The sequence below is a fragment of the Rutilus rutilus genome (genome assembly GCF_951802725.1).
Source record: "Rutilus rutilus genome assembly, chromosome: 10".
Lineage (NCBI taxonomy): Eukaryota > Metazoa > Chordata > Actinopteri > Cypriniformes > Leuciscidae > Rutilus > Rutilus rutilus.
Window position 1 is genome coordinate 19072698 of NC_140215.1, and position 18026 is coordinate 19090723.

The 18026-nt window shown below is 37.0% G+C and overlaps 2 protein-coding genes across 4 annotated transcripts; one reads left to right on the plus strand and one right to left on the minus strand.

The window, feature by feature from the left end:
* Positions 1-2037: 2037 nt before the first annotated feature.
* Positions 2038-6267, plus strand: nabp1a (nucleic acid binding protein 1a). 2 transcript variants are annotated; one of them, XM_084421744.1, is made up of 6 exons: positions 2038-3093; positions 3353-3491; positions 3798-3869; positions 4750-4834; positions 5156-5216; positions 5518-6267. In XM_084421744.1, the coding sequence occupies exons 1-6, from the start codon at positions 3000-3002 to the stop codon at positions 5718-5720; spliced, it is 654 nt and encodes a 217-aa protein (XP_084277870.1). In that variant the 5' UTR covers positions 2038-2999; the 3' UTR covers positions 5721-6267. The 2 variants fall into 2 exon arrangements, with proteins under 2 accessions (XP_084277870.1, XP_084277871.1); XM_084421745.1 differs by having other exon boundaries at positions 2059-3093; positions 5156-5198.
* Positions 6268-12625: 6358 nt separating this feature from the next.
* Positions 12626-17969, minus strand: ftcdnl1 (formiminotransferase cyclodeaminase N-terminal like 1). Of its 2 annotated transcripts, none has more exons than XM_084420506.1 (6): positions 17799-17969; positions 16074-16190; positions 15839-15934; positions 15578-15733; positions 15116-15304; positions 12626-13640 (listed from the first exon to the last, which is right to left on the minus strand). In XM_084420506.1, the coding sequence occupies exons 1-6, from the start codon at positions 17818-17820 to the stop codon at positions 13201-13203; spliced, it is 1020 nt and encodes a 339-aa protein (XP_084276632.1). In that variant the 5' UTR covers positions 17821-17969; the 3' UTR covers positions 12626-13200. The 2 variants fall into 2 exon arrangements, with proteins under 2 accessions (XP_084276632.1, XP_084276633.1); XM_084420507.1 differs by having other exon boundaries at positions 17776-17910.
* Positions 17970-18026: the final 57 nt, after the last annotated feature.

An 18026-nucleotide genomic window follows, 5' to 3' on the forward strand; every position in this document is an offset into this window, starting at 1 on the left:
TCACGCCACGGCAGTGAGGCTCAACATCAATAAAACAACTTCAGGACCAGCTTAGTTTGAGTTTTGTGGATTTTGTCCACAACAATGAACACCATTATAGAAAACATAAGCATTTATTAATGCAACTTAAATGTGCAAATCAGTGGAGATTGAGTGTCTCAAATCCTGTGTTCTTTTAGTAAATGTGAAATATGTGGTAAGATGAATAGTCGTTATAGACAGAAAACTTCACTGTTTAGTTTTCAACATAAACCACATGTGAGTTTGGCAAGTAGTCTAAAATCTCTCTGGCTCCCAGGTAGACTGAGGAGTCAGGTTACATGTAGCATACTCTATATCTCTCCAAATTGAGGGATTATTGAGGAACTGGTAACAAAGACAGTGTGAAATATGGGTACGGAGGGTACGGAGATGTAAGAGGAGATTGTAGCTTGAGATTAAATGTGCCATAAAGAGAAGACATTACACTTTATGTGAGCTTTTTCCTTCCCTAACAGAGATTACTTTGTACAAAAGGTACAGGTTATATAGCGCAGATGCAGGTCTTATTGGTATCACACTGTGGAGCTGATGGGCGTTTGCTAACAGGGTGGGGTTGTAACTGTAAACTGTAAATCTGTCAGTGTCAACTTTTAAATAATACATTTGAAAAATATTGCTAAGATTTTCATTCAAATGAAATGTTTAGGAGGGAAACAAAACATCCACATTTACTGTATTCTTGTTGTTGTTATTATCTTCTCAGCTGCCACCGTAGCTGGTTTTTAGAACTGAACTTTGCATTAAATGGATGATGTTGTCTCCACCATGTGGCCAAATACCGTCAGTACTACTTCATCTGCTTCTTGGCGATTATCAAACATAAACACGTAAAATGAAATATAGTTATTGAATATGTTATGTTATTTCGTTACTCAGAGAATAATTAGGTCACTATTTGGCAAAAAAAAAAAAAAAAAAAAAAAAATCGTCTAAATCGTATTCTAATTCACTAAAGTCTGCTTTTCATTACATTTCTGTGATAATTGCTTTTGCTTTAATAGCTATTATCACACCATGAGAGTTTATTTGAAGACCATGATGATGAGCTAATAGTAGTAATAAATAGTTTTTGATATATTTTTAGACAGTAAGTAAACTGTTTAAAAAGGTTTAAATCAAGATGAAAAAGGTCTAGGTAGTTTATTTTTTATTTTTAATAAACCATATAGGCCAAATACAGGTGTAGATACAGTTAACTATTTAAGAAGAAAAAAAAAGGTATGGTTTTATATCTTATGTGCAAATTATAAAACCCGCGTCACGGTGGCCGAGAGGTTAAGGCGTTGGACTCGAAATCCAATGGGGTTTCCCCGCACAGGTTCGAATCCTGTTCGTGACGGATTTTCTTTTTTCATGTGTAAACGCGAGAATTCACTGCAGTGAATCATTGTTGCTAAACCCCTGCAAACAATGTAGGTTGTACAATAAAACCATCATAATCTGACTAGCTAGTCAACCGGTCGTGTTTTCAAATTTCTATTCGAAAGAAGATCATTGTGACAAAGCAAATGTTATGTACTTGTCTACATACTCTTTAACATTTATTTGATGTGAACATCAACGTTTAACTATTCTTCATGGATATATTCCCTTAAAATACGGCAAAACAACGAAAAATTGTAACTGCCAACACTCTATTGGATTACTGAGGGAGGTTATGATGCAACCTAAATACCTTTGGAAATATTTTGGAGCGTGTAATCAAATCATATTACACAACGTCGACAATCGTACGAGGAAATGTCGACCGGGAGATTATATTTCCTATCCATGACATGTGGACACATTTTCTTCACGGTGTCCAATCAGATTGAGCTCAATGTAACAAGAACACGGTAAAAACCAACACTTGGGTCTCTCAAGCTTTCGTTCCCGTGTAATATCCACGATACTGGACAACATATTCTGAATTATTTGTAATGTCTGTTCAAACAAATGTGCGTGTATTAAAATCGCATGTGTGTATTTAAAAACACTAACGAATCTGTGAACACCCCCGCGAAACAGTGCGATGGTACATCCGGTAGAATTTAAAGAACCGAACACACACTTGCGCAGATCAGACGCTTTGTTAGTGAGGGAGAGACAGATAGCACTGTGAAATAGATATTTTCCCCTCTTTTGCGAAAGTATATATTTTTTTTATTCTGTTTCTTGGTAAAATTGCAGTACGTCACAAGTAGAAAACATACTATAATTATAACAATTTAAAAGGCCATCAGGAAGTTTCGAACTGGTCATAACGTACAAGATAGGCAGTTATAGTTATCTCGGCTGAAATCGTTTTTTAAATTGACTGTCTCGTCGCTTTAGCATTTTAAATGTCGATTAGACGCCAGATGAATGATTTTCGTGTGGAAGGTGACATGAAGAGACGCGATGGTGTTCAGTTTGACCGGCAGTGTGTGTGACTGAACTCACTGACACGGTTTTAAACGCAACCCGCAATAATACCGGCATATGTCTGAAGAAAACATAGATTTGAACAGCTGTTTGTTAACTTGACGTCGTGAATTGAGAGTGTAGGCTAACACAACAACAACAAAAAAGTGACTCCGTATAAATGAATCTGGATGCTAGACATTTTGAGCAGACAAGTCTTGAGTCGTAGTTTTTCCAGGTTTAGGATGAAGTCTAAAATATCTGTCTGGAAAACGAATTGAGTGTTTTTAAACGAGTAAGTTAGTTTTAATCGTGTATGAGGAAATATTTCCTGCTTTTACTTTCATTCCTTTAGCTCGTTTGTCAGTGTGGAAAAACTGCCTCAAATGTTACGCTAGAAACACCTCTGCCTTTCCTAAAAGGGTTTTGAATACAAAGTTTATTCGCCAAATAAAGTTTATTTGGCAAATAAAACATCCCACTCAGAGCACAGATTTAGCTTTAGATCAAGAAATCCTCCAACACAGCTGTGGTTTCGCTAGCCGGTGTGCTAGCCTTCACCACAGCTCTCAGAAATGTCGAATATCTCCAACGAAGGTGTGATCTTGATTAAAGATGTAAAGGCCGGATCTAAAAACCTTAATATCGTCTTTATAGTTTTGGAAATCGGTAAGTGGATTCACTGCTGTGCCCCTCACGAGCATTTTAGCACAAGTAACGTTAACAGTTAACGTTAGAGCTAATTTCTCACAGCTAACATTCTTGAATAACATGTCTAACGTCGCGCTCGACGTCTATTTTGCCGTGTTCTTGTAGTTTTGACTTTTCACGCATCAACCATCATGTATCGCAATCGTCTGTGTGTGTTACTGTTTTCAGTAGTTTTGTTACGGTTGAGATTTTACTGAACTTTGCTGTGCACGCGCAGGTCGGGTGACGAAGACAAAGGACGGGCACGAGGTGCGCTCGTGCAGAGTGGCGGACAAGAGCGGCAGCATCGCCATCTCTGTGTGGGATGAGCTGGGCAGCCTCATCCAGCCCGGGGACATCATCCGCCTTACGAGAGGGTACGAGACACATTTTCTCTCTCTCTCTCTCTCTCTCTGTGTGTGTGTTTTAGTCAGACCTTGGCTTTGACGCTTTAAACCCTGTCTATTGGTCTGTCAGTCAAATGTACGGTAAATGGCCAACTATCTCTTTCAAACTGATCTAACTTCAAGACTGTATAACAAGGATGTATGTAAAATGAATGTCACTGACAACCATATATGTGCTATAAAAACGTGCAGAGTACACATTTGTTTTAAGGCTCATAACTGTTTCAAGTACAGATGACGTGTTTCAACTTTGGAAATATATTTTTGTCTGGGTAGGTATGCTTCCATGTGGAAGGGGTGCCTTACACTGTACACTGGAAGAGGAGGAGACTTACAAAAAATAGGAGAGTGAGTATTAAACATTGACTCTAACAATATATAATCATCTTCCATTTTCAATTTGTGATTTATCAGCTTTTGACAATAACCATGGTAATTCGCCCTTGCGTGACGGTTTGAAGTGTACTGGCACATGAATCTGTGAATAGATTCATGAATTCTGTTTTTAAATGTTTTGGTTCAGTAACTGCCTAAAATAACTTGATAGGGTTCTCATGGTCAAATCTGTATTTTTTTTATTTTTTTATTTGAATAATTCTATTTCCAAGCCTGAACATTTTATTAAAGTATATAGCAGGGATGTCCAATACTGTTCTTGGAGGGCCACTTTCCTGTAGCGTTTATTACCCAACCAGCTTATCAAGGTCTTCAGGATTAAGAAACCTCCAGGTAGGTGCATTTGAGCAGGTTGGAGCTAAAATGTGCAGGAAATTGGCTTTCTAGGAGCTTGTTTGGACACCCCTGGTCTATAGTGGAATATAAGTTTGGCTTTTATGCTTGGCTCTAAATTATTTAATTGTCAAGAAATTGCTCTACGTGAGTAAGATTGCTGTAAAATGTTATGACTGACCAAAAAGAATTCTAGCTAATGTACTTTACAAAAGGTGTGGGAACTGTTAAATTTAAGCCATCATTTGTTAGTTGTTATATCATTGGATGTCACTTATATATTATTACAATATATTTGCATAATATGGATTATCAGCTATGGATTATTGACATCAACATGCCACTGAAGTAAAATGAATGGTCCCTTTTTTTTTAACGTTTATACATTTAGTAAATGCATAAATGTAAAAAAAAAAAAAAAAAAAGGGACCATCCATTTTACTTCAGTGGCATGTTGATGTCAATAGAAGCAGCCTTTATAGCACGTTGTCTTGCACAGGTTCTGTATGGTGTATTCTGAGGTTCCTAATTTCAGTGAGCCAAATCCAGAGCTGCTAGGACAAGCTAACCAGCATAACAAGACGGTGAGTCCAATCAATGTTCATGTTTATGCAAAATGGCACCTCAGTGTGACGCCTCGAGTATACTTCCCTTCAGTCATTTGCATGTCTAAATTTGCTTCAGTTATAATGTAAAAAAAAAATGGCTTGTTTTTTCACTCTACCTCATTTCAAAGTCTTTGTTTAGAACATGCCTTGAAAGGTAGAATTTATTTATGCTGAAGCAAACATTTGGTTTTACTTCTGCGCATTCAAATACCAAGCCATTAAACTAGCCTAACCAGCAAAGCTCCTGTTGTGCACAAAGTCAACCCAATGGTGTCTTATGTCTCGTTCTCTCAATAGGGTAAAGAACAGCGCGGAAATTCTCCACCGAATCAAAATACAGGTACTCCTGTGCAGACGGGTGAGCACATATGACTAGTACTTTACATAATCTGTCCTACTAAGGTGACGGATGCTGATTTTGTAGTGGTGGATTAATGGTTTGGAATCTGGGCTGCTAACGAAGGTTGCAGGTTCAGTCTCTGAAATTGGAGTTACTGAGATCCTGTTCTTGTTTGTTCTTACCGTTAGCATACTGTAAGTTGCTTTTGATAAGTGTCTGCTTAATGACACAAAGTAATAGCTTTTTCTGGTCCCTCAGTATGGTGTCTTATGTATGTCTCTGATATGATTAAGTCTGCCACCATTTGTTTGCCCAACAGGAAATGGTACTGGGCCAGTATTTTCCAATAACAGTGCTGCACCTGTGCCTCGGGATCCCAACTTTGGTGCTCCAGGAAGACCAAACGGGCGTGTTCCAGGCAATGGACCACCCCCAGTAACTGCAGGGGGACCCCCTGCTCCTCCCAAACCCACAGTCACCATTAGCAATGGCAGGGACCCAAGAAGGGCTTCAAAGAGATGAGACTGCAAAACCACTTCCTTGTTCCCACTCCTCCCTAAAATCCTTCCACAAACCACCCTTATATTACAAAACAATACTGCCAATCAAAAGATACGAGGTTTAATGCTACTGTTTTGCCACCTGTGCTTTCGCTTTGTCATTTTGCCAATATTTGTGTAGTATCATTATCACAAAAGGTTAGAATTCAGCTTGTTACAGTTAAAGGTTGGCATACCCTTTGCCCATTAAGTGCCGGTTCAGTGGCCCACCATTTATTTCCTTTCCCTAAATGTGTTGTTAAACTATACACCCTACTTGAACACTTGATGCACTTTCTTCTTAATTTATAGTGAATGCATTGTCATGTGATTCAGGAATTATTAACTGCTGTTGCAAATTGAGGAAAGAACTTCAGAGTGACTGATGACTAAATGGGTTCTTCCCCCTCCTCCTTGGCCAAAAAAAAAAATGCCAGAAGTGACCGTGTGAAAGGAAAGGTGATAGTTTGATTGGACACTTAGGATTATTTAATTAGGAATAAATGAAGAACAAAATGTTGGGAAATTGATCCCTGTGGTTATTGTTGTAATTTGTTCTACTTGATCTTTTTAGTGCCATTTACATTGAATGAGATTGTTGCCTTTTATATAGTGCAATCAATTATGTGACTAAACTGAACAATTCTGCCTTCTCTTATATACTGTAACACCACTGTGTTCGTTTTGCTATATAGATATTTAATGTTGTATATAAAATGCATATCAATTTAGGTATACTTATTATTCAGCCAAATGTGTATTTCGATTAGCCTAAAAGTTTTAATATTCTTTAACATTTGCGGCATGAGAGAAGCTAATACAAATAGCAAAAGTGTTTTTTTCTTGTTTGCCTGTTATCTGCAGATTTCATGATCGGAGTGCGTAATGCTCCTGGTAAGGAAAGCTAATAAGTTAGACCCAGACAGGAGATTTGAAAGTTTTCCCAGTTTGTGGTGCAGATCAGTGCTTCTCAACTGGTTTGACCATGGTGCCCACATTTTCCATGGTCATCAAGCTGACACCTTTTCTTTTTTTGGAATTTGACCATATCTATATATTTATATATCCTATACAAATTATAAGTTTGTTTTGAAAAAAGCAAATATGTTCCACAGAAATAGTTGACACACAAGTACCGTCCCACTTGATGACTGATGAAGAGGTAAGGCTACTAAATAGCAGTCCTAAACTAGTTTTTGTTAATACAATAAAGTTAGTAAGTTGATCATTTAAAAATATACAAAACAACACAAAGTGAAAATAAATGGCATTTTGTGGTTATGGAAACGAGTTACCATGGTAAATACACATGACTAACATGTACTATTAAAGAAACATGGAAACTGCTCCTGATTAATAGAATAAATATGCCTGCATGCAAATCCTTTCTAGTTGACACAACTCTCGACCCACCAATGGAGAAAGAACCCAACTTCTTTTTCTGGAAGAACTGTTATGTCAGTACATGCATTGTGCTAGTATGTTTAGTGTTTTTGCATCCAGTATGCCGGATCATTCGAATCCCTTCCATACGAATTGTACAATATATGATTTAGTGTATTAAGACATGATCTAATACCATCATTTAAAAGTTAATATTTTATTAGCATTGCTTTTTATCCAAGCTTTACCAGTTTTGTCTTTGTTGTTAGTTTGCATGCATATATGAAGATTAGCCAGGGAAGTATTGTCAGGAAAAAGAGCTGGATTATTTAAAATGTAAAATGCACACCACTATTTTTGTAGTGGTGGGTAGGTGTTTATTTCATGATTGTATGTGAAAATGATCCAAGCATGTACTGATCATGCTCAGATTTTCTGTGCACTTGAAACCATTATGGTGGACAAAGTACACAACTTCCTTACTTGAGTGACAGTACAGATACTACTGGTCAAATATTACTCCAAGTAAAAGTTGTAAAGACCGATTTGTACTGAAGTAAAAGTAAGTACTTGTTTTTAAAAGTACTTGCGTATCAAAAGTAAATGTCAATGCATTGTTTTATTATTGTTGCATTAGGCTACCTTATGTCTCTGAATCTGCCTGCCTACCTACCCTCATATAGGCTATCAATATCACATTTATTTCTAGAACACAGTTCCAGTAACGTTAGTGGATTGAATGTAAGATTGAATAAGTGCACTCAACGTCCACAATGGTTTCGGACACCCAACTGGCTGTTCCCTCAAATAGTGCCCTATTTAAAGTCTCTATGAAAAGTTTTTTTGGCTTTTAATATGTTAGCCTTACTGTTATCTTTAAGCCAGTGTGAAAATGAAAATGAAAATCAGGTTGATGTCAGAATCCAACGACAGATTGACAGTTGGACAGACGTTGTATTGTGGTTGAAAATTAATATCTAGTTGACGTCAGAAACCAACATCAGTCGGGGTCTGACGTCAATCCGATTTTCATTTCCATCCAAAAATCCGACGAGAAAATAATACTCAAGTACAGTACAGATACTCAAAAAATTTACTTAAGTACAGTACTCAAGTAAATGTACTTTGTTACTGTCCACCTCTTAAACATGACTGACATCAATGCATTATATCATTGATATCTGATTACAAGCTATTATTATAATTTAATAGTGTTGTGTCATAATGTGAGGCTATATTATCTTATGTTAATTGTGAATCTTACAAATTTAATACTTTGTTTACAGCAGATAAGATCAGGAAACCTGAGCTTCGGCTTTATCATCAGCCCAGTCAAGCACAAACTTGTGTGAATGATTTCAAAACATCAAAACAAAATTCTTGTTCCTCTTGAAAACATCCCTGAAGTCAATCTCAGTCAGGAACTTAGAGCTGTTTGTACTTGTACATCATATTCAATGCATACAGTATGTGTAATCTAGCATGTTTAAGTCATACTAGAAGGTTCCTTCTTCAAACACTAAATCTCCTAAATGTTCCAGATCTGACATCACTAATTCTCTGAATGACATCATCAAGGGGTGGTTAAACTGTACTGGCCTAATTAACCTTAGTATAATTATATACACCTCTGAGCAGAACATTATGTCATCACACTTGTGATGAACAAAGAAAGACACAGTATAAACCCAAATTATGGCATTACAACCCTTACAATCATTAAATTATCTTTTACACAGAACTGCTCCAAAAAAAAAAAAAAAAAAAAAAAAAAAAAATGCAAGTAAGCATAATTGAATATTACCCATTAAACATGCACTCAAAATAAAAATAGTATACAGTAGTTAAGTATGTTCATCCTATTTTATCAAAACGTAATTATTCCCAAAATGTAAACAAATTTTTTTTTCATCATAACATTAAGTTTCACAGTTCACAGTCAAAATCACAGTTTCTGAGTCAAAATCTGCTAAAGGGTAATAATGGAATAACAGTTTAAAAAAATTATTTGAATTATTTACAATAATTTATTGGATTTAAGAAAATAATATTTTTTCTATAAGAGACAATAAAAACAACTTTGTGCATCAAAATTACACTCCTTTCCTGAAAAAAAAAAGAACTTGATTTTTAAAAATCAATTAATTTGCGACAGCTGAATGTAACATTTTTGACAAGCCAAACATGCCAATCTCTGAGTAACGTAATTTATTTAAGCCACTAAATAAACAAACATTATATGTAAAATAAGTATAATGAATTATGCAAAAAGCATTTAGACTGTCTCCAGCAAGTTTGATAATTTCCCAAAAATTAAAGGTCAACCCTCCCGCACATCATCACATCCGTCAAAAACTTTGGTTGGTTTGGATATTAGAACTAAAAACATCACTGTACTGAAACATGGGCATCAATCACTTCACTGAATACTTAAGGCTAAGAAATAAAGTCTTACCTCATGATCCATCGGTTTTCAAATTCACATCATTTGAATATCACATCAATGTCTGTCAAAAAATAACGTGCACAATACACAGCGGTATTCACGAGAAGCAGAGGTACACGCCAGGAAAACCCACACTACCTAATGTTTTCAATGTGTCATCACAACAGGGAGAAAATGGTGGCCTGAGTGGCTTCAACATGCTGTCTGTCAGAGACAGTAACATGCATAATGAATGAACATTCATTAAGCATGTTCAGCATACATGCTGAAATTGAATCGGAATGAGAATAAGAGAATAAACGACAATCCAACTGAAAAACTTCAGTTAGAGAACATTGTTCAACAAGTGTCGGTTTTGATAGACATTTTATGATTTACATTTTATGTCTGAATTTGAATTTGGAGATATCCATTTTGTCCGTCTGGAGCCATCTAGGACAAACTGTCTATGAGTTATGAGCAATTTAGTAAATGTGGTCATTACAGCGCCACCTATGGGCCAATCTGGGTCATATTTTGATAACCTCTCCTCATTTTTTGTACTGAGGTTTTTGTACTACCTCTCCTCGATTTTTGACATTAGGATTTTATGTAAGAACTACGCATTCTGAATTTCCTGATTCAAACATTTATAATTTTGGTAATAGATGAACTGTTAAATTAGTGATCTTGAGTCACTGTAGTCATTCAATTTTACTTTCATTTGCTGCTGTAATATTATATAATATCTTTTCTAGATTAAGAGCAAAGACCAGAGTCCGAATTAAGTGTTTGAGGGACCTCCTGTTTGCCGATGATACAGCTCTCACCACACATTCCGCTGAGGATCTGCGACAACTGATGCATTGCTTCAGCAAGGCATGCTACGAATTTAGACTCACCATCAGCCTAAAGAAGATGCAAGTCATGGGACAAGATGTAAATCATCTATCCAGCATCTCAATTTCAGACTATAAACTTGAGGTTGTACACGACTTTGTGTACCTGGGATCCTCTATAGGGGCTTCCGCACTGGAGGAACCTTTTCATAGTTTCTAGAACTATTGGCGAAAGTACCCGTATGTCGGCGTGTTCGCACCACAGGAACTAGGAACAATTTTAGTTCTAGGAACTCTTTTGGAGGAACTAATTTAGCTCCTACTTCAGAGTAGGGTCTAAACCAGCACTATAGGGGCTTTCGCACCGAAGGAACCTTTTCATAGTTCCTAGAACTATTGGTGAAAGTACCCGGATTTTGGAGCGTTCGCACCGCAGATACTAGGAACTATTTTAGTTCTAGGAACTCCTTTCGGAGGAACTAAATTAGATCCAACATTATGGAATTACCTTTGTGCCAATAATAATGAACGTAACTTTTCAAAAAACTAATGTTAATATAAATTGAAACTGAATAAAATATCTGTGAAACTAAAAAAAAAAAAAAAAAAAAACAGGCAAATTTTTTAATACACTGCATGTTTTGCTAACTGTTTTCATATCTTTCTTTCGCTGGTCTGAACTTACAAATGCGCTTCCAGACTTTTCATTCATGCTTTCATTAAAATGAATTAGAAAGCTGTGCTTACAGATGCTTACATCCACACATGTAAACACAACACTGACGTCTTCACTTCCAGGTCAAGAAGCTGTCAATCAAAAAGTCAGTAGCCAATGAGAACACACTGCTGCTAGCCCCACCCCTACGAGAGATATGTGCCAGAATGGCGAACGAAAACTCAAGGAGCGTAAACGAAAACTTGAGAAGCGTAAATGAAAACTATGGGAGCGCATTTGTAAGTTCAGATCAGTGAAAGAAAGATGTGAAAACAGTTAGCAAAACATGCAGTGTATTAAAAACGAAGTTTAACATTTCAATTTGTGAAATTTTCAATTTCTTTCTTCAGTTTCAATTTATATTTGCATTTATTTCTTGAAAAGTTACGTTCATTATTATTGGCACAAAGGTAATTCCATACTACTCCAGAGTCGGGTCTAAACCAGCACTATAGGAACTACAGTGAGATAAGTGTACGCTGATTTGCCGAACGCACGCGAAACACCAGCGCCCGCCATTTTAAAAAAAGCTGTGTAAAGACATATTATAGCCTAAATATTTACTCCAGAAACTAACTCTACGAACATGGAAAACAGTAATAGATTGGCCTCTTAACCTTTACGCTGAGGAGAAAATCCAACGCAACTTTGAGGGGACCAAGCTAAACATTATGTATTTCTGCTCAGCTAGCAACACTGGACATCAACCACACGTCATACGCTAATAACTTTTCATATATACTGTCTACTTTCTATGTATAACAGTTCTATCTAATAACGTATTAGACAGGACTGTTAGACAGATCGTAAACCAATGAACACGAAGAATGCAAGCACTGTTTGCTCAGGCTCTGGCGTTCTGACTCTGAGCGCCGTCAAAATAAGTCACAACAACGAGTTGTGTCACTTCAGAGTTCCTACTGGTGGTACGAATGCAATAGGAAATGTACCTAGGGGAACCATTAGTTCTCGGGGAACCACCCTGGTGGCTAGTTCACAGAACTAAGTTCCTAGGACTATCTGGTGCGAAAGGCCCTTATCTCTGACTCGCACATCACAACCATGTTGTCTGAATGGAAGATGAGCGCATTCTGAAGGATTTCCTGAATGGCGAACTGTCAAAAGGAACAAGACCAACAGGCAGACCCCACCTGAGGTACAAAGACATTTACAAAAGAGATCTTAAGGCTCTCGGGATCAACCCGGATTCTTGGGAAGTAGACCCACCGCAGTAGACCTCAGTAGAGACAGGTTGTGTTGAAAGGCCTCTCCAACTTTGAGGAAACCTTCAATCTGCAATATATATATATATATATATATATATATATATATATATATATATATATATACACACACACATTTGGCAGTAGATGAACTGTTATATGAGTGAATTTGAGTCCCTGTAGTGGTCCAACTTGACTCTCATATGCTGCTGTTACATATATTATTACCTTGAAAGGAGATTTTTATACAATGTAGATAGAATACTATCCTCTCTGTTGTTTAAAAGATTAAGGCAATTATCATAGCTTGATAAAATGTTTAATTTTACACAATGTTTTACATTGAATGACCCCTTAGCAGCTGTAAAATCACATTGTCACCAAAATGAATACAATCAAAGAGATAGTTCACCCAAAAATGAAAATTCTGTCATCATTTACTCTCAACCTCCTGTCAGTCTTAACTTGTATGGCTTTATTCTGTGAAACACGGGAGAAGATATTTTGAGAAATGTCTCTGTGTTTTGTCCATACAACAGAAGTCAAAAGTAACCAAAACTGTTTGGTTGCCAACAGTCTTTAAATTATCTTTGTGTTCAACAGAAGAAGAAAAAAAGACATACAGGTTTAAAACAACATGAGGGTGTGTGAATGATGACAGCATTTTTTACTTTTTGGGTGAACAATCCCTTTAAGGACTGTATTTGAAGAAAAAAATAAAATGATATATATATATATATATATATATATATATATAAAAAAGGATATATAGTAATAAGGGCTGATTATCTATTGTTGGTGGCTCAACAAATTCCCTATAATTAACAATTGATTAGTTTGCAATTTAGTTAACACAGTGTTGAAAGTTGTTGGCTTGTTCACATGTGTACACGCTGCAGCTCTTTCCAGAACTCTCCAATGCCATTTGAGAGCGCTCCCTCTGCCAGTCTCCGGCACTCACGTGGGGTAAAGCCCACCAGGGCCGTACCCTTGATAGCCACCCCATGGTGTCTAGCCAGCTCTGCTACACGTTCTGTGATTAGCGAGGCTGGAGCATGGCAAAAGTTTTGCCCTCCAATGACAAAGCTTGGCCATTGTTCCTCACCATAAGATGAAGATGATGGAGGACCACCCTGAACACTCTCCACATTGCAAGCGATCTCCATAACACCTTCATGTGGCAGGGCCATGACCTGAACTCCAGGGATTCCACCAGAACTGGATTCACGGATTGCTAAAGCAACAGTCCGGCCCAGGGCCAGATCCTGGGTATCGATGGTCACGTTACAGTTCATGACGTAGGGGCTGGCGCCAACACCTGCAGAACAAATAGCTGTTATTTGTTTAGTTTAGTGAGGTTCAAATAGTGAAAGTGAGTTTGCACAAGTAACAAATCTGTCATCATTTACTCACCCACATGTCGTTTTAAACCTATAATAATCTTCAAAACACATATTAAGATATTTTTCATGAAACCTGGAAGGTTTCTGTCCCTACATTGCATTTACAGGTAACCAAAACTTTGAAGAAACTTTGTCAGCAGTGTTGTTATTTTTTCCCATTCATTTTCTCTTTAAAACTGCATTCCGTAACTTTTTTGGTAAAATACATTTTTGAGCAAGTACACAACCAAAGCTCGATTGCCTTAGCTCGATTCAAAACGGTAAGCTTGTAATAATGTTTTTAATTCCAGTGGTACTGGTGGATTTCCGCGGGAAATTCGAGCATGTCTTTGCGTCATTACGTCACATCTGTACACATAAAGAAGGAGTATCGGCTAGTAGGCTATGAGTGTGAGGATGTTGGTGGTGGAGATTTATAGCCTTTTCTCACAGCACTTGATATAATTAAACTTATCAATTTGATGGCGGCTCCAGAAAGGTTCAAACGACAATCACCAGTGACAACTGGATATTCACCCGTTGTAAAACGCAAAAGACTTCGGAGTGGCTACAGAAAAAAAAAAAAAGAGACTGCAACCGGGCCCATGCGAAAACAAGGATAATATCGGAAGGGTATTAAATGTAGTCACGCAGTGCTGATGTTGTTAACAGTAACAATTTGAGAACAAAGTATAATTTGCACGGTTTGACGTGACATGATAAGCGATCGTTAGATTTAATGCAATACTTTTTTCCCCTTAGTTGGTCAGAACAAAAGTGGATGTTACTTAGTTGTTCAGATGACATTTTCCAGTGATAATTCTTATGTTGGCCATACTTCCAAAAAGTATAATCTGTGATTCAGTATGACAGTATCCACACTGGCGCGGTGATTGACAGCCGCACATTCTCCCCAAAACATTGGATTCATCTGCGCTGAGTCGTGCCGAGGCACAACCCACGAAAAGTTGATAATTCCGCGAATAACTGCAATTGCAGATTTCGAACAGAGATGGCGACAAAGAGGAAACAATACGGACTGCAGCTTTAAGGATATAAAAAAATCTTAAATAAACAGGTCTATGACATGAACCAAACCAACTTTATGAGGGAATAAACTACAATGATCCACTGCAAACAATATAAAATATATATTTTTTAAATATATTGCAATATACACAATTATATACATATGGACAGTGTTTAGTGTCCCTCAGAATTTTTTTTTTTTTTTTTTAATAAAGTTGAAATTGCTGATAACTACAAGAGAAGAATATACTCGAATAAAAATTTCTTAATAAAAATAAATAAATAATAAATACTTCCGGAACCCAATTTGCTTAATTGTGAAGCAAACTCTACCTTACTGTTTCATTTTTGTTTCTATATGAATGCAGATTTGAAAAATAACCTGTAATGCCGTATCTCCTTGTGGCCTGTGGACCTACATCTGGCTGGATGCTTGACATATCTTTGACCTTTTTGAACCAGCCAATCTCCTTCCTCCTTTGAGCCAGACCTCGACGCTCAGGAGAATCAGCCCATCCGAACAAAAAAGCACTGGTACCTGCCACTCGTTCTGTCAGAGCTGTAGCTAATGCTAAACGAGAAAGAAAACAGCAGTTGAGGAGGTACATATAGACAAGGACAAAATGACAAGTTCAAATTTGAAAATATATATTTTTAATCTGTAGAATAATAATAGTGCCCTTAATAATGGCATTCTGAGCCCCAAATAACTTAATTCTGTTTGTGCTGCATTAGCTTTTTTTTTTCTTTATACTTTAATACTATGTTGAAACCATTTCTGTACTAAAGTAAATATTCAGAGAATGGATTTTAATATGTCTTCTGTGCATGCATGGCCACATACCCTGGGCCTCTTTTCCACAATCCTCAAGGCCCACCTCCTCCCCCAGTGGATAGAGAGGCACCAGATCCACTGCACCCATGCATGGGTGGGTGCCCTCATGGACATTCATGTCAATCAGAGAGAAAGCACGCTCACAAGCCGACAATACAGCCTCCCCTAAAATTTACAACAACAATACAGATTGGCCTCTTTTGTACAATTACTTACAAAGCAATTGTTCTCAGCAACTGGACATGTATTAAGGACGAGCAGGCAACTCACTTAGTAGGTCAATGCTTGCAACAATAGTGATGACAGAGCGATTGTAGTCAACATCATTGAAGATGTTCAGCACTGTGATGCCTTCACGCTTTTTTCCTTATGAAGGACAGATTCGGACAGTTTTGTCACAATAACATGCAACGGAAATATTCCTAATGTCTTAAGATACAGTTTAATGATCACTAATTAATAAAGGCTAATTTAATAGATCCATTCCATGCATTCAGGTTCTCACCATGTGTGTCAGTGATGGCAGCTCTTGCCACTGTCTCCACCAGGTCTCTTCTCCGAGCTTCCGAGATGTTCAGGAGACATGCAACCAGCCGTCGACCAAGAGCAGAGCCGGACATCCCTCAAGAGAGCAGAAACACCTTTACAGAAACACATTTACAGGCCCACAGACCCCAAACCTATGGTGACCAGTGGTGTAGTCTACGTGATACGCAGGTATACGCCGTATACCCACTAGAAAAGGCCAAGGATTTGCGTATACCCACTTAAAAAAAGCGCGAGGATACGTATCAACTTTTGTGTCAGAACTTTCACACTTTCATTCATAAATTCACCCCGTCTGTGTTTGCGAAGCGACGGATCGAATCGCGGAATCCAGTCACAAATGGAACTTGCTATAAAGCAGAACGTCACGGAATTAGGCTATTTTTGAATGAATAAATCAAAAGTAGCTGCTGTACAATGAATCAAATCTCGATATGGACTAGTGTCTATGAATATTAAAGCTAAAAGAGACTGTAATTGTTCTACGCGTCTCTGGGAATGAGCGCTCAGTGTATGCTCCACTACACACTCACACACACACACACACACACACAGAAGCACGCGTGACTCACGCTCGTGGTGTTTTCAGCGTTTCACTGTATTGAGACATGATGTAAGCTACACATGTGCATTTCATCGCAGAGCTGCTATGAGAGTCACTTGATGAGAATTTCACCATTTCATTTGATAAAACTATCGTCATTCATTCGTTTCATATACACACAGAAACTGTTATGTCTTTACGACAACCTGTCAAAATAAAAGTTCTGTATAACTTGAAGAAATTATAACAGAAATATATTACTATTGCACAGAGTATACTTCAGGCCTAATAATAATAATAATAATAATAATAATAGTTTATTAAAACTCACAGAAACTCAAATGTCTAAAACCCACCAAAATAAAAGTTCGGTCTAACTCAAATTAATTAGAAAGGAATTGCACAGTAAAATGTATTTTAAAATATTTTTTTTTTTCAAAAACACCATTTCTAAAAGTAAATTTGTATTTGTGCCTATAATGTTTTTTTTTTTTTTTTTTTTTTTTTTTAATTGTTGATAATTGTCAACTGATAAAACCTGTGCTTCAGGGACCATATTCATATAACAAATAAATAAGTTGATAACACTTAGTATTTCATAATGCTCTCAATTACATGTCGATGCAAACTGTATGCATTAGTGAGTGTGGTGGTGCTTATGGGGTGACGCTCTGGGATGGGTGAGTATGCGGCGGGGGGGAGCGGGGGGGGGGTTATATTAGAGTATACTCACTACAAAAAACTAGACTACACCACTGATGGTGACTATCAGCCAACCCAGGAACGCCTATTTAAAAAATAGTTAATACTAATAACATATTACTTAACATTACTATATAAACACTATATTTAACATATACAAATTAGTTGACAGAAAAGTCATGAACATTTAAGTTATACAGGTTTTATGAATCTTTTCCACAAAAGGAATGAACTTTCAAGGCTGAATAGTTGTGAAAACACTCGACAGCTTTATATTGATCAGTTTCTTTCAAACAGTCCAAAGTTTATCATACTCGTAGCTACAACAAAGAGGCATCGTAGATTATTTACTAATACGTTTTTACTAATACTCTTAACTGACTGACTTGTAATCACATTCACACAAAGATCGTACTTGCTTTTCATGCACAAAGTTACTTGAAGGATTGAGAGCACACATGCTCAGCTGTTTCCGCTAGCAACGTCCGATTCGTGCGTGTATCTATGCGATTCGTGAACGAATCGTTCTATTGAGTCAAAACTTCTAAATGAATCAATTAAACCATTTCACAAAAATTGTCTGAACGAAAAAAAGTAAACCGTATTGCAAATTTGTTAACGGCTTATTTACACAATTGGATATAAATATAATTTTATTTAGCAAAA

Bases quoted from the DNA above. Each gene is read 5' to 3' on its own strand.
- nabp1a (XM_084421744.1), top strand. From the start codon at position 3,000: ATGTCGAATATCTCCAACGAAGGTGTGATCTTGATTAAAGATGTAAAG. The intron at 3,870-4,749 runs GTGAGTATTAAA...TGTCTTGCACAG, and splicing joins GACTTACAAAAAATAGGAGA to GTTCTGTATGGTGTATTCTG. The intron at 4,835-5,155 runs GTGAGTCCAATC...TTCTCTCAATAG, and splicing joins CTAACCAGCATAACAAGACG to GGTAAAGAACAGCGCGGAAA.
- ftcdnl1 (XM_084420506.1), bottom strand. From the start codon at position 17,820: ATGTGTGCTCTCAATCCTTCAA. The intron at 16,191-17,798 runs GTAACTTTGTGC...TGCTCTCTTGAG, and splicing joins GTGTGCTCTCAATCCTTCAA to GGATGTCCGGCTCTGCTCTT. The intron at 13,641-15,115 runs GTTATTTTTCAA...TTTGTTCTGCAG, and splicing joins AAGGAGATACGGCATTACAG to GTGTTGGCGCCAGCCCCTAC.